This window comes from Sander lucioperca, chromosome 4, assembly GCF_008315115.2.
Source record: "Sander lucioperca isolate FBNREF2018 chromosome 4, SLUC_FBN_1.2, whole genome shotgun sequence".
Lineage (NCBI taxonomy): Eukaryota > Metazoa > Chordata > Actinopteri > Perciformes > Percidae > Sander > Sander lucioperca.
Genome location: NC_050176.1, coordinates 27,291,846 through 27,307,479, shown reverse-complemented (window position 1 = coordinate 27,307,479; position 15,634 = coordinate 27,291,846). Strand labels below are relative to the sequence as shown.

The window sequence follows — 15,634 nt, the reverse complement described above, 5'->3', positions numbered from 1 at the left end:
CATCTATCAAATCCTTCTCCAAATCCATCAAACATTGGTTATTGACTAATCAAATATGCTGCCATAATACAGAATAAAGTGTTTGTCTTTACCACTATAGTAGTGTCTCTGTGTGTGCATACTGTATGTGTTGTTGATGCATTCTAATGTGTGTCTATGCACTTTTACCTGTGTCTACTGTGTATGATACTTGTGTTATGTTTTTCTCATGCCATCAACCTGCTAGGGACTGCAGATGAAAATTAGCCTGTATGGCTAAATCTGGCACATTTACACGTTGGACTCTGTACTCATGTTGATTAATGTGTCTTGTCCCTTTTAAATAAAGAAATCTAAAAAAATAAATAACTAAAGATTGTATAATGCATAATGTTTATCTACAGTTGGCCTGTTTAACTGGCCCAGGTATGCTTCATGCAGTCCATCAACTAGCTGTTTCCTGTTGGGTTTTTGTTGTTTTCTCTTTCTAGGTTCACTCCTAAATCTGATCCACTCTCTCTGTTCTCTTTTACATATTTGTAACTATTTTGTTGTGTGAGTAGTCCTTTTAAGTGCAGATAAAGAATGCTACTTAGTAGCCTGGCAGACTTCTCCTTGACGTGTTCACCTATCACAGACAGGTGTAACGTTACGGTGTCCACATACTTTCACGGGATTGTAAGTTCACAGCCAGAGAAGAGAAGTCCTCGGCTCGGTCTCTGAGCAGGTTTCCCATTGCTTTTCTCACATTAAGGCTTAGATGTGTGAGCAAAAGATAGTAGTAGTAGTCTCAGAGAGAGAGAGAGAGAGAGAGAGAGAGAGAGAGAGAGGGAATGAGTGTGGTGGTGACTCAGGCAGCAGCAGCTAACCACACGGAAGAAAAGAGGAGATGCTGAGGGAGGAGGGAAAACATGGGAAGGCAAAAAGGGGGAGGGAGGGGGGGGGGATCTGGGAATCTTTTAAGCTTGGTTTTAATCTGGGTCGCTGCCAGAACAGTAGAGAGAAGACAGAGAGGGAGAGAGGGACTGGGCATTACATGCTACACTTCACAGAGAGGTCACCATATTGCCTGTAGGCTGGGATGCAGAAAGAGAGAGGGGGAGGATAGAGGGGGGGAGAGAGAGAGCTAAAGAGAGAGAGAGGGGGAGAGAGAGGAGAGAGAGGGGGGAGAGAGTGAACATTGCGTTTTAAATACCTGTACATATGTATATCTAATGTCAAATTCTGTCTTAACGTTTTTTTAGAAAGACATTTTTTTGTTTTTGTTTCATCTTGCCTAAGAACTTGTTTTCATATTTGCTGTATTGATTTATATATTCATCCATATATCCATCCTAATATTGTGGTAATGTTCATCTAACTGTTTATTGTGTTCTGTCTGAATATTTGTAAGAAATTGCATGTTGATGCTTTGGCAACGTTGTTATTGAAACATTCATGCCAATAAAGCCCCTTTGAATTCGAGAGAGAGAGAGAGAGAGAGAGAGAGAGAGGAGAAAGAGGAAACTGAAAGGGAGAGCAGGGAGAGATGATGGAGGGAAGAGGAGGAGGAGACGAATGACAACCTGTCCGCTGTGGAGTGATGATGAAGTACGGAGGAAACGAGAGGGGGAAGAGTGTTTGTGGGGAGATCTCTCCATGTCATCGGCACCCTCGTCCCTGTGATCAGGGGTGGAATGTAACTATATACTTAAGTACACATTTAAGGTGTTTGTACTTTACCTGATTCTTGTCTTTTCATGCCACTTTCTACTTCTACTCCACTACATTTCAGAGAGAAATATTCCACTACATTAATCTGTCAGCTTCAGTTACTAGTTACTTTACAAATTAGGATTTTTGCACACAAAACACATGTAGTTTATAAAATACGATGTTTTATTATATATTAAACTACCCAACAATATAACGGCCAGCTAAAAATTATTAGATGATTAAACACTGAGTTGATTGACAGAACTGTTTGGATGGATTCCAGTTTCTAATTGAATTAATTTTTCTGCATTGAGTACTTAATACTTTAAGTTCATTTCCCTGATGATACTTACAGACTTTTACTTAAGTAATAATTTCAATACAGGACTTTTACTTGTAACAGAGTATTTTTTTACAGTGTGGTATTAGTACTTTTACTTAAGTAAGGGATCTGAATACTTCCTCCACCACTGGCCTCTGACGCTGCAGCGCTCAGGGAAGCTTTTGCTGACTCGCTACTAGTCCCCAGCATCACAGGCCTCGGGGGTGGGTCAAAGGGATGCCTTTGCCGCAGAGCAGGCAGCACGGTGGGGCTTTCTTTGGTTTGCAGCTGAAAAAAATACTTATTCCACACAAGCTAGAGTTGCAAAGTTTAATCGATTAGTTGTCCATAGGGTTGTGTACCGACATCCGGTGCTAATACAGCACCGGTGCTTTAACAACCGGTATCTACCGGACCATTTTGGTGCCACTGAAATGCCAGCGCTGTCCTCTGATGCTCCGAAACGGACGTTAGAGGCAACCGAAACATCGCTGCATGTGATGCTAGTTAGCATAATACACTTGGCAGCAGGTAACGTTAGCCTACCGTTAGCTAGCAGCTGGATTAAAGAGAACGATTAAAATGTTGACAGCTAACGCGGTGTGACTGTATTTCACTGTAGAGGATTCCAACACGGAGACGTAACAGTCTGCAGCTGCCGTTGTCGGAAAAACAACACAGACGGTGCGTTCACTTGAAACTCGCCAGCCTTGTGATGCATTCAAAGTTATTGTAAAATACCCTTTCTCCATCTAGTGGTTGTTTTTGTCGTTTACCAGCAATTTACTGGTAAAATAAGTTATTGTTATAAGTTATTGTTATTTCATTTTTAATAAATCATTTAATTTTGACCATATCGCCTTAGCAACAAGCCGTTCTTAAATGTCACCGACTGTCGTTTTGTGCAGGCACCGTTTAGGCACCGGCACTGTTTAAAAAGTATAATTTTAGCACCGGTATCGGAAAAAACCCAAACGATACCCAACCCTAGTTGTCAACTACAACATTTTTTATGAAAAAATTCTCTGACTCCAGCTTCTTAAATGTGAATATTTTCTAGTTTTCTTCTCTCCTCTGTGACAGGAACCTGAATATCTTTGAGTTGTGGACAAAACAAGACATTTGAGGACGTCATCTTGGGCTTTGGGAAACACTGATCCACATTTTTGTTGTGGTGTATAAAATGTCAGAAAATTATGAAAAATGTCGATCGGTGTTTCCCAAAACCCAAGATGACGTCACCTGAAACGTCAAATGTGAATCCAAATTAGAGCTTTTTGGTTAATCGCATCAACTCTTTGTTTAAAGGTAAAAAAATGAATCTGTTTGTGGCATCATGACATAAGGCGATTACCGACGTATTTTTGGGGCGCATTGTTCTACCCAGTGTGTCACAAAGCTACGTCTACGTCGCCGTTCAGCAGGACAATGACCCAAAACACACATCAAAAAGCAGCGGTGGAAGAAGTATTCAGATCCTTTACTTCAGTAAAAGTACCAATACCACACTTTAAAAATACTCTGTTTCAAGTAAAAGTCCTGCATTGAAAATGTTACTTAAGTAAAAGTATTGAAGTATCATCAGGACTTACTTACTTAAAGTATTAAAAGTAAAAATACTCACACAACTGGAAACAATCCAAACAGTTGTGTGTTTAAAGGTCCTATGACAGGCTGCTTTTTGAATGCTTTCATATAGGCCTTATTGGTCCCCTAATACTGTATCTGAAGTCTCTTTATATAGGTCTTAGTGGTCCCCTAATACTGTATCTGAAGTCTCTTTTATATAGACCTTAGTGGTCCCCTAATACTGTATCTGAAGTCTCTTTTATATAGGCCTTAGTGGTCCCCTAATACTGTATCTGAAGTCTCTTTTATATAGGCCTTAGTGGTCCCCTAATACTGTATCTGAAGTCTCTTTCCCGAAATTCAGCCTTGGTGCAGAATTACAGCCACTAGAGCCAGTCCCACAATGAGCTTTCCTTAGGATGTGCCATTTCTGTGTCTGTAGCTTTAAATGCTATTGAGGAGGAGAGAGGGGGGGAAAGGTGGAGGGTGGGGGTGTGGCTGTCAGTACCCAATCCGTACCGCCTGTAAGATCCGTTCTGCGCATGCGCATAATTCAGCACATGCGCAGAAACTCAGCGTGTTTTACGACACTGCCTGATCAGTTCTACGCTTGCGCACAGCTCTATGGTTACCGGAAGAAAACATTAGACAGTGACAGTAGACCGTTATGATGGCAGAGATGAAGTTTACAAGGTGTTTGCTGGAGTTTCCTAAAGTATCTGTTAATGATATACGGAGGGTCGTCTGGCCATCCAGTACAACACCATGTAGCAAATTAAATAAAGACTTCAAGTTTTACGTTTCATCATTTCTTTGCAACTTTGAAGGTAATTTGCTAACGCTAGCTAGCCTGAGCTAGAAGCCTTGCTTTGGTGTTTTAAGTCATGACTCCGTCCTGCTTCAGGTTAATCATGCTTGAAATAAAGTTTAATCATGTGCATATACCTCTCACTTTATGTGTTTGTACTTTTATGAAAGTTTCGGATAAAAACATGGCTACAAATGAGATCTCTGTGAGAGACCAGCATACTCCTAGCAAACTATTATGTAGCTCATGCTGGACATTTCACCCCAAATTCCGGTCACTTTACTGTATTTGTATTTGTTTAGTATTTGGTTTATAAGCTTTTATTGGTGATTTTTTTACGGTACAAAGTCCTGCTACATACATACATATATAGCTAGCTATATATGCTCGGCTATGTCGCATTAGCATGCAGCTACATAATAGTTAGCTATGAGTATGCTAACGTTAGATTGTAGTGGAACGAAGCCACACTTTCTAACGTAAAAAATCGCCGATAAAGGCTTCTGAACCAAACACTACACAATCGGACATGTTTCAGCAGGAATGTGACCCGGAATTGGGCAGAATTTAACAACATTGCTAGCTAAGGTGACATGTTTACTGCCGTTAGCATGTAGCTACTATAGTGGTATACAGCAGTGGTGGCTGGAAGAGCTGTCATCCCGTCTTTGAAAGGACACTTAGCTATGTACGTTTACACTTCATCGCATTAATAATATACAGTCTATGGTTATTAGTCAAGACGAAATATTAAAAGTAAAAACATTAACATAAACAACACAACAACGACGTCGCTACACGGTTTTGGATCAGTGGCAACAAGTCTTGATTGTTTGTATGACTATTGTATAATAAAGATTTAATACAAAAGTTGTGATGTTTGGTCGTAAAGTGTTTCAACGCATGCGTGGTACAAATCGCACAGGGACATTGTTAGTTTTCTACTACGTAATCATGCGCATGCGCAGAACGGATCTTACAGGCGGTACGGATCGGGTACTGACAGTGGCCTTGACCATCTTGCGGCCACGGTTGTAACTCTCTACTTCCTCATGGGCGGGCCAAATTCTCTGGGCAGCTGTGGGCGGTGGGCAAAGCAGAGAAAGGGGAGGTAACCTTTCCCCTTATGACATCATAAGGAGGAGATTCCAGATCGGCCCATCTGAGCTTTCATTTTCTCAAAGGCAGAGCAGGATACCCAGGGCTCGGTTTACACCTATCACCATTTCTAGCCACTGGGGGACCATAGGCAGGCTGGGGGAACTCATATTAATGTTAAAAAAACCTCATAAAGTGACATTTTCATGCCATGGGACCTTTAATGGTCTAATCATTTCAGCTGGACTTGTAGGCTGTTATATTGTTGGCTAGTTTCATTTATAGCAAAACATCACATTTAATAAACCACATGTTTTGTGTGGAGAAATCTTAATTTATAAAGTAACTTGTAACTAAAGCTGTCCAGGTTTTCATCCCGGAGAAGTTGTTTAGCCCGGTGGCTAGTGTCTTTTCTTCGACGAGGGCCCGGCTGGGGCCGGTCCTAGACTGATGGCAGCAGTAATGTAGAGCCCAATAGTTTCAGTGGTACCAAATAATGGACGGAATCAAGAAATTAAGAATTTAAAAAAGCTATAAGACAGACTCCATAGGGCCTTACAGGTAGGGTGCATGCCTTTTCTATGGTACTTCAGTGTATTTCTATGGCATTCCCAAATAAATCAATTCATATGAACTCATGAGTGGAATGTCTTTCAAACTGAGGACGTTCAGAGCCTTATTTACCGCTGTCCTGATCTTTAGAAAATGTTGACTGATCTTTTGAATACATCCTTTTAATTCTCTAAATGTACAAGTGGCCCTGCTATTTTTTTAATGTATTTTACGTACTTTCCATAAAATCATCTCTCAATGCAAATCAAACCAACTATTAGGCTAACTGAAATAAAACCATGCAAATCTCTATATGACTCTATCAATCAACTGACGCAACCCGAGTAACACACTCGCCTACTTATGGGGGCCGGAGGGAACCAACATTAAAAGTGGAGGGGACGTGTCCCACCCCCCCTCCCCGTACCCCGTGTCCACTACGCCCATGAATGTACTAAATTACATTCCACCACTGTCAAAATGCATCCAGGAATGGGTCAAAGGAAAACGCTGGACTGTTCTAAAGTGACCAGCAGGGCCACACGGAATCTGTGGACGCAGAATTTCACAGAATATCATGCAGATTTTAAACAAATTTAAAGAATTAAAACCCATGTTAACACATCTCCACCCCTAGCAGAAAACAGTCCGCTTAACTCCGCAGATTTTCATTCTGGATCACCGCTGAAAACTGTAAAGAAAGTCCGCAGATTCTGTTTGGGTCTGGGACCAGCATTGAGTCCATCCAGATCTGAATCCCATTGAACACGCGTGGCGAGATCTGAAAACAGCCGTTGGAAGAAGGCACCCTTCAAATCTGAAACAAATTGGAGCCGTTTGCAAAAGAGGAGACGGCCAGGAATTTCACTGAAGTCTATAGGATGCACTTGAAGGCAGTCATTTTCTCTAAAGGCTATGCTTCCAAATATTAAATATTAAATCTCATTATTTTGTCAATGCCATTTCTGTTTAATCATTTGAATAGACATAAGTTCTGACTTAAAAACAAAGTTACTGTGCTATTAACAGCGAAATAAAGAATTCAGGATACTTTTGTACCTTTAGATTGTTGAAACTACGCTGACTGAGCTTCAAGGCTTTAGGGTCAGACATGCTCTCTAAATAATGTCAACAGTTAATGCAAGCAGTGAAGAAAAACCCACACAATTTTGAATAAGAAAACTTCAAAGAATGTCAAAAATGATTTCTCTTCTCCTTTTGCCATCTCTGGAAGGAACAAAACGTTTTGCAGCCAAAGAGAAATATAGTAATAATTATTTAGTTTTAAATTAGTTTTATGTATTTAGTTCTTTGGCAAAAATCTAAAGCACCATGACCGCTCTGGACCGTCAGAGTGAATGAAAATAATATAGCTCATACTATCAGAAATCCTTGGACACATTTTCACTGTTGCACAGAGTTCATGCCTTTTCTATGGTACTTCAGTGTATTTCTATGGCGTTCCCAAATAAATCAATTCATATGAACTCATGAGTGGAATGTCTTTCAAACTGAGGACGTTCAGAGCCTCATTTCACAAACTGCAGCTCTACTCAACTTTTTTGTCTCGTTTGGTTCATACAGTAAGTTTGGGCCTCAATCCGTGTATCATTCGTTTTTTTTTAAACTAAAACCATAAAGGGGAAATTCCAGATCGGCCCATCTGAGCTTTCATTTCTCAAAGGCAGAGCAGGATACCCAGGGCTCGGTTTACACCTATCACCATTTCTAGCCACTGGGGGACCATAGGCAGGCTGGGGGAACTCATATTAATGTTAAAAAAACCTCATAAAGTGACATTTTCATGCCATGGGACCTTTAATGGTCTAATCATTTCAGCTGGACTTGTAGGCTGTTATATTGTTGGCTAGTTTCATTTATAGCAAAACATCACATTTAATAAACCACATGTTTTGTGTGGAGAAATCTTAATTTATAAAGTAACTTGTAACTAAAGCTGTCCAGGTTTTCATCCCGGAGAAGTTGTTTAGCCCGGTGGCTAGTGTCTTTTCTTCGACGAGGGCCCGGCTGGGGCCGGTCCTAGACTGATGGCAGCAGTAATGTAGAGCCCAATAGTTTCAGTGGTGCCAAATAATGGACGGAATCAAGAAATTAAGAATTTAAAAAAGTTATAAGACAGACTCCATAGGGCCTTACAGGTAGGGTGCATGCCTTTTCTATGGTACTTCAGTGTATTTCTATGGCATTCCCAAATAAATATAGATAAATAGATAGATACTTTATTCATCCCAAAGGAAATTTTAGGTTGGATTTTTCCAAATTTTTTTAATAAAGGCATTAAGATCAATTTCCAAAATATAATTTTTGATTCCTCTTTTAAGTCAACTTTAGCATGGGTGTACTCACTTATGCTTAGCACTGTATATATACTTGTATTCATGTATTTCTCTGAAGGATTTGTATACAGTATGTCGACCGGAAGACGTTTGCTCAATAAGTTTGTGGTGTCTTGTAATCCCATGTGGGATGGGCCAAATGTTTGGCATGACACAGAAATAAAAATAAACTAACAAAACTGACTAACTATATATTATTTTATTATTGCCTATATCTGTACGACTCTATCAATTAACTGACCCAACCCGAGTAACACACTCGCCTACTTATGGGGGCCGGAGGGAACCGACACTGAAAGTGAAGGGGACGTGTCCCCCCTGTACCCCGTGTCCACTACGTCCATGCATGTACTAAATTACATTCCACCACTGTCAAAATGCATCCAGGGATGGGTCAAAGGAAAACACTGGACTGTTCTAAAGTGACCAGCAGGACCACACGGAATCTGTGGATACACATTTTCACAGAATATTCTGCAGATTTTCATTCTGGATCACTGCTGAAAACTGTAGAAGAAGGCACCCTTCAAATCTGAAACAAATTGGAGCCGTTTGCAAAAGAGGAGACGGCCAGGAATTTCACTGAAGTCTATAGGACGCACTTGAAGGCAGTCATTTTCTCTAAAGGCTATGCTTCCAAATATTAAATATTAAATCTCATTATTTTGTCAATGCCATTTCTGTTTAATCATTTGAATAGACATAAGTTCTGACTTAAAAACAAAGTTACTGTGCTATTAACAGCGAAATAAAGAATTCAGGATACTTTTGTACCTTTAGATTGTTGAAACTACGCTGACTGAGCTTCAAGGCTTTAGGGTCAGACATGCTCTCTAAATAATGTCAACAGTTAATGCAAGCAGTGAAGAAAAACCCACACAATTTTGAATAAGAAAACTTCAAAGAATGTCAAAAATGATTTCTCTTCTCCTTTTGCCATCTCTGGAAGGAACAAAACGTTTTGCAGCCAAAGAGAAATATAGTAATAATTATTTAGTTTTAAATTAGTTTTCTGTATTTAGTTCTTTGGCAAAAATCTAAAGCACCATGACCGCTCTGGACCGTCAGAGTGAATGAAAATAATATAGCTCATACTATCAGAAATCCTTGGACACATTTTCACTGTTGCACAGAGTTCATGCCTTTTCTATGGTACTTCAGTGTATTTCTATGGCGTTCCCAAATAAATCAATTCATATGAACTCATGAGTGGAATGTCTTTCAAACTGAGGACGTTCAGAGCCTCATTTACCGCTGTCCTGATCTTTAGAAAATGTTGACTGATCTTTTGAATACATCCTTTTAATTCTCTAAATGTACAAGTGGCCCTGCTGTTTTTTTATATATTTTACAATGTTTCACTGACTGTGTGTGTGAAGTGAAAGGTGACGCTCGCTCGTAGTGACGAGCACACGGAATCATCACAAACTGCAGCTCTACTCAACTTTTTTGTCTCGTTTGGTTCATACAGTAAGTTTGGGTTTTTTACAGCACATTTACAATATGGTTCATTGTTGGTGTTTTATCGACCTCAATCTTAAAGAGCTTTCCCTCAGGAGTATCCTGCACACACAAACATCTGCACTTTATGATCCAGAGAGTTCTTTTTTTTTTTAATTTTTGCTAAAAGGGTGCTAATTGGTTAGATAAAAGCAAAGATGTTAAAAAAAAGCTGGAAGGCTCTCATTGCCATGGCTACCTGCTACACTTGGCTTTAATTATAGCGGTAATTGCGGATTTTAACTTTTTCACATCCCAGAGTGCTCCGACGGCTTATTTTACGGCAAACTGTGAAAGTGACCTTCAGTTCTGCCTTCTGTTAACTATGGCTGATCAGTGGAAACATTGAAATGAACTTCCAACCTTTCCTGTCGACCAGATAGACACGTGTTAATCACTGCAGCCAGAAAAACACCCATAGAGGGGGTTTCAGGTCTTCTGTGGAAGTGGAAGTGTCCTTATTTGCACTTTATTTACTTTCTGCCGTTATTTGGGGTCAGAAGTGTAAACTGTATGCACTACATACTGTATACATAGGCCCTTAACATTCCCACAATGAAACAATAAGTAGGACTAAATACAACAAGTCCTCTAAACGGAACAAGGATAGAGGTCATTTACTCCTACCAGTGTTGTAATGGAACCAAGTACAAATACGTTGTTAGTGTACTTAAGTTGAATTTTCACGTATTTGTTCTCAGGGTTTTCCCTGCCACTGTAAGGTTTAGGTTGCAGCACCTGAGCCGAATAAATGTAACTAAAAAGATTTTCTCAGATCCAATGACTGGAGTTGGACTTCTTTAGCTTTAAGTTTTGCCTTGAAGTGCTATTTATTTATTATCTGCTCTAGCTTTTCAGACACCGATATGGTGAGAGATGCAAAAATAGCACAAAAGGGACACAAACCGACTACAAAGAGACGCCAAATGACCACAGACCCAAAACAACGCCAAAGGAAACAAAAATGACCAAAAAGAGAAACAACACGACTACAAAGAGACAAACTCCCACAAAGAGAGCCAAAATGTACAGGGGAAATTGCCTCTTTGTTTTAATTGAAAAACGCTACATTTTCTTCAGGAAGGACGCCTAAACCCCCCCACCAGATACGCGCACCTAAGTCTTCCACAAAGCTAGGGAAAACACGGTTACACTTTACTTGAAGGTATCTACATAAGAGTGACATGACACTGTCATGAACGTGTCATAAACATTATAAACAAGTCATTAACGTTTATGACATAACGCTTCTTTTAGTAAGTGTCATTCGGTTTTTGTCATAACAAGTTATGGTTATGGTTCATGTGTTCATGACAGTGTCATGTCACTCTTATGTAGATACCTTCAAGTGTTACCGAAAACACTGCTACCAGTGTTGAAATGTAACCAAGTACAAATACTTTTGTTACTGTACTTAAGCAGAATTTCCTCGCCTTTGTTCTTTACTTCGTTAATTATATTTCTGGAAAATGTATACTTTCCCTCCACTGTATTTTCCCTAAGCATCTTCGTTACTACAAAAATAAAGGCAGAAGAAATGTGTTAGATGCATGCTCCATTCCAGTTGGTGACGTAATGCCTGTTGGTTGCCAATCGCCAAAACTAAAAAAGAAGAGGAGGAAGCATAATGATGGAAGCCCCCCCCCCATATAATAATTTTTGTTCGTTGGAGTGAGTGAAAAATTCTATTTCTGTTTCTCTTTGTTGATGTCAGACTTTACTTTTACTTGTACTAATTAAGTGCGTTTAATATCAGAAATTAACTTTGGATACTTATATAATATTTTAAAAGGTGACTAACTTCTACCAAAGTCAGTTTCTGGTTAACATACTCGTACTTCTACTCAAGTATTGCATTCAAGTACTTTATACAAGACTGATTCCTCCCCTCCTATACGATCCACAGGATTAGGTTTACTTTTATTTTCAAAACGGGATTCGAACTCTGGTCTCTTAAAGAAAAGCCCGTGGAGGTTGACCTAATCACACACATCCTCTGTGAACAGTTTAAAGGAACACGCCGACTTATTGGGAACTTAGCTTATTCACCGTAACCCCCAGAGTTAGACAAGTCCATACATACCCTTCTCATCTCCGTGCGTGTTGTAACACTGTCTGACGGCTCCATCAGGCCAGCACAGTACATGCAGGTGAATGGTTCCAACTAGCCTACTGCTCCCAATAAGTGACAAAATAACGCCAACATGTTCCTATTTACATGTTGTGACTTGTATAGTCACAGCGTGTACAAAAAACAACGTAACATGAGACACAGCCATCTTCTAACTGTAAACAAACCGGGAACTATATTCTCAGGCGGAAGAATATAGTACTTGGGCGGAATGATTTGCTTTGCAGCAAACCTGTCTGAGAATATAGTTCCCGGTTTGTTTACGGTTAGAAGATGGCTGTGTCTCATGTGACCTTGTTATTTGTACACGCTGTGACTATACAAATCACAACATGTAAACAGGAACATGTTGGCGTTATTTTGTCACTTTTTTGTCACAATTCGGAGCAGTAGGATTAGTGGAACCATTCACCTGCATGTTCTGTGCTAGGCTAAACTACCGGTGGAGCTGTCAGACAGAGTTACAACACGCACGGAGATGAGAAGGGTATGTATGGACTTATCTAACTCTGGGGGATACGGGGAATAAGCTAAAGTCCCAATAAGTCGGCGTGTTCCTTTAACTCAAATGTGTCTGCATGAAGAGCAAACCCACCTTTTTTCTTGACAGTTAAATACAGAAGGAAACCATATGTTATTGAAGTGAAATGCAATTTTATTGTCAAAACAAGTGCACATACAACATGTTTCTAACTTTTCAATTTACTGAATTTTTCTATCTGCACTACTGGGAGGTGCAGCAGAGAAGCAACTTGATCGTATGACAGTGATTTTAGGGTCAAATAAAAAAGAAGTATGAATAGAAAATGTCATTTAAAATGCAACATGAGCGGAGCCTATTAAAAAAGAACTTTGAAGTTTTCATTTGTAAAATCTTTGATTTGATTCAGGTTTTATTCATGACAGAAAACGTAAGCCGTAAGAGATTTTAGGAACAAACCTCCAGTATATGACATACTGTATATGAACCGAATTAAGTTGATTTTTTGGTATTTTTATGGGGGGCAGCAACGGATTTATTTTCGTGCCGCGTTCCTAGGGTTGGGCATCGTTTTGATTTTTACAATTCAGATTCTTCCTTTCGATTCGGGTTCTTATCGATTCTCGATTCCGATTCTTTGATGGGTGAAGTTGAAACGAGTCACATGCTTATTTGTCAGATAAGAGGAACATTTTATTTTATTTTGACTCAATGGTGATTTACAGGCTTTTTCAACGTAAAATAAAGCCACACTAGCGCGCCGCTTACTGTGCTCCGTGGCCGCAACACAACAAGCGCCTTGGAAGTACGGTCGCCGCTACGGAAACCCAAACTTGCGCGTGTTAAATTTGGAACCGATGATAGGATTCGAAACCAAATTTTCCAAACGATTTCAATAAAAAAAATGTTTTTTTGAAACAATTCCAAAATGGAACCTCCATGCCCAATCCCAGGTGTTCCCCCTCCTTGCCAAATTACACTGACAGGTCTAACGCTAAATTTGAACGCGTACCGTAAGCGGACCGTTCGCGGAGAAGATGAATGTATGTTTTAACTGGCTACACCTGCAGCGCACACACGGCGTACCTCACAGGTGAGAGGGAGAGCTTTTGCTTTGGGATTGTTGTCGTTTCTTCAGTTTTTGGAGCCGGCACAGCGCTGTGATACGTCAATCTACTGTCAGCTGTTATCAGAGGACGCAGGTGAGGGAAACAAGAAATAAAAACAGAAACTCTCAAAATAAAATGGCCAATATGCTCATTGACAGTCATCAAGTCGTTTCCTGTACATTGGTAGTTTAATTTCAAAGACATATACACACTTTATGATCCATTTCTGTTTAAGAGGGCCGCACACACCTCGCGTAAAATATACAAATGGAAGACTGTCCTATTTTTACCCTTGTAGAGCGGATCTCTGTGGAGCAGACGCACCTCTGACAGTTTCATCGATTATAGTGGAAGCGTATTTTTGGAACATCCGCTCCGCATACGTTACGCATGCAATGTAGCAGGCCCGTAAGGGCTGACCTGCTAAAAGGTTTCCAGGTAAAGTGCGCGCGCGCGCACGCACACACACACACACACACACACACACACACACACACACACACACACACACACACACACACTCTGCCCGTCACCCGTGTGACCTCACAGCCAGCCGTCGGAGGAGAAGTCCCGCCTCAGCTGCTGAGCCTCGGCCTCTGTGAGCGGCTGAAGAGGTGATCGACAGGCGCCGCCGTGGAAACCAAACCACTCCATCGCCTGCTTGAGGGCGGGGACTCCCAACTTCCTGGTCACCTAGCAACACACAGGGGCGATTCCAGGATTTTTTTTTAAGTGGGGTGGCACAGGAGGGACCAATAATCAGTCAGAATACAGCATAGAAAATCTGTTTAGAATTATAGGAAATATTGGCTAGAACAGAACAACAAATTGCTAAATAAAATACATCACATTCATTAATAATTTTACTTGTTTTTTTTGCAACAAATTGTGTATCCAAATACAATACACAAGGCAAAAATTTGGATAGTCATCATGGAAACATTAATTGGTCATGTAACAAGGGCTGGGATGATTTTTTTCACAGAACCGTATAAAAATAAACTTTCCCTTTTTCTTTATGATGCCTTTAATTTTGTCTTTTTGTTTGTAGTTCTTACCTTTACAACAGTACTTGAATAACATTAAATAAAAATATATGTAAGTAAAGGTAGAAGTACTTATTTTACGTCATATTTACATTAATGAAAGTGGTTTTAATTTGGAGTTTTCAGATCACGTTATGAAAAAATGGGAAGCCGTACTTTGTTTTTTTGGGCAGACTGGACTTTATAAAATATATGAGTTGAACCTCATCAAAAGCAGCCAATGAAGTCTTAAATCTTTAAGAATGCAAATCTTCTTTGCAACGAATCCTGCGAGTTCTACAAAACTGCAGTTATTTTTTTGCCGAAAACAGCCGTGGTTGTGTCTTCACGCACTGAGGTTTAATCAGGCTTGATCAGTTCTACCTCTGAGGACTGTGACTAACCCGCCAGTCTGTCACTGTTTGTGCGAGTTTGTTCTGTGGTGTCGGCGGATAAAAGCGTCCCCGGTGCGGCAGATGGTACTCACGGCGGCGTTGGGCTCGATGAGGCGCTGCTGCAGGACTCTGGCTTCGTCCCAGCGACCGGACACGCACAGACGCTCCAACTCACACAGCTCCTGGCCCAGAACGTTAGCCAGCGCACACACTCCGCCAACCGCACCTAGACACACAGATCACAATCCAGAGGTAAAGGATGAGCATATAAGAAAGAGTTGTCGCTTTTTTCGCTCTTTCCATTTTTTTCCCCTCATACAATGAGATATGTTCTTGACCTTTCCAACCACAAACCATCCTTTTATTTGTAAAAGCGTGTGTCTCAATAAAAAGGAAGAAAAAGAAGAAAACAAGACTCTGCAGCCATGCTTGTAGCTCTGTGAGGCTGTACTACTGACTGACATTGCCACCCGAAAGAAATGTAATAGAAATGTAGGCAAGGCAAAAGATCTGTATGTGTATAGTCAAGTTCAATCACAAAGTAGGGCTGCAGCAGAGACTTCTCATCCTTAACTTAGTGAGCAGGCTTCAACAATAAGAGTTGCCCGATGGC

General features: G+C 40.4%; 1 protein-coding gene across 1 annotated transcript in view; it reads right to left on the bottom strand.

Annotated features, from left to right (window-relative positions):
- Positions 1 to 12,643: 12,643 nt before the first annotated feature.
- The window catches only part of hoga1 (4-hydroxy-2-oxoglutarate aldolase 1), a 26,387-nt gene continuing 23,396 nt past the window's right edge, over positions 12,644 to 15,634 (bottom strand). Inside the window, exons 6-7 of the mRNA XM_031299941.2 lie at positions 15,114 to 15,247; positions 12,644 to 14,294 (exon numbers count right to left, since the gene is read on the bottom strand). Coding sequence (XP_031155801.1) covers positions 14,145 to 14,294; positions 15,114 to 15,247 — 284 coding nt within the window. The 3' untranslated portion in view covers positions 12,644 to 14,144. The remainder of the gene's footprint in view (positions 14,295 to 15,113; positions 15,248 to 15,634) is intronic.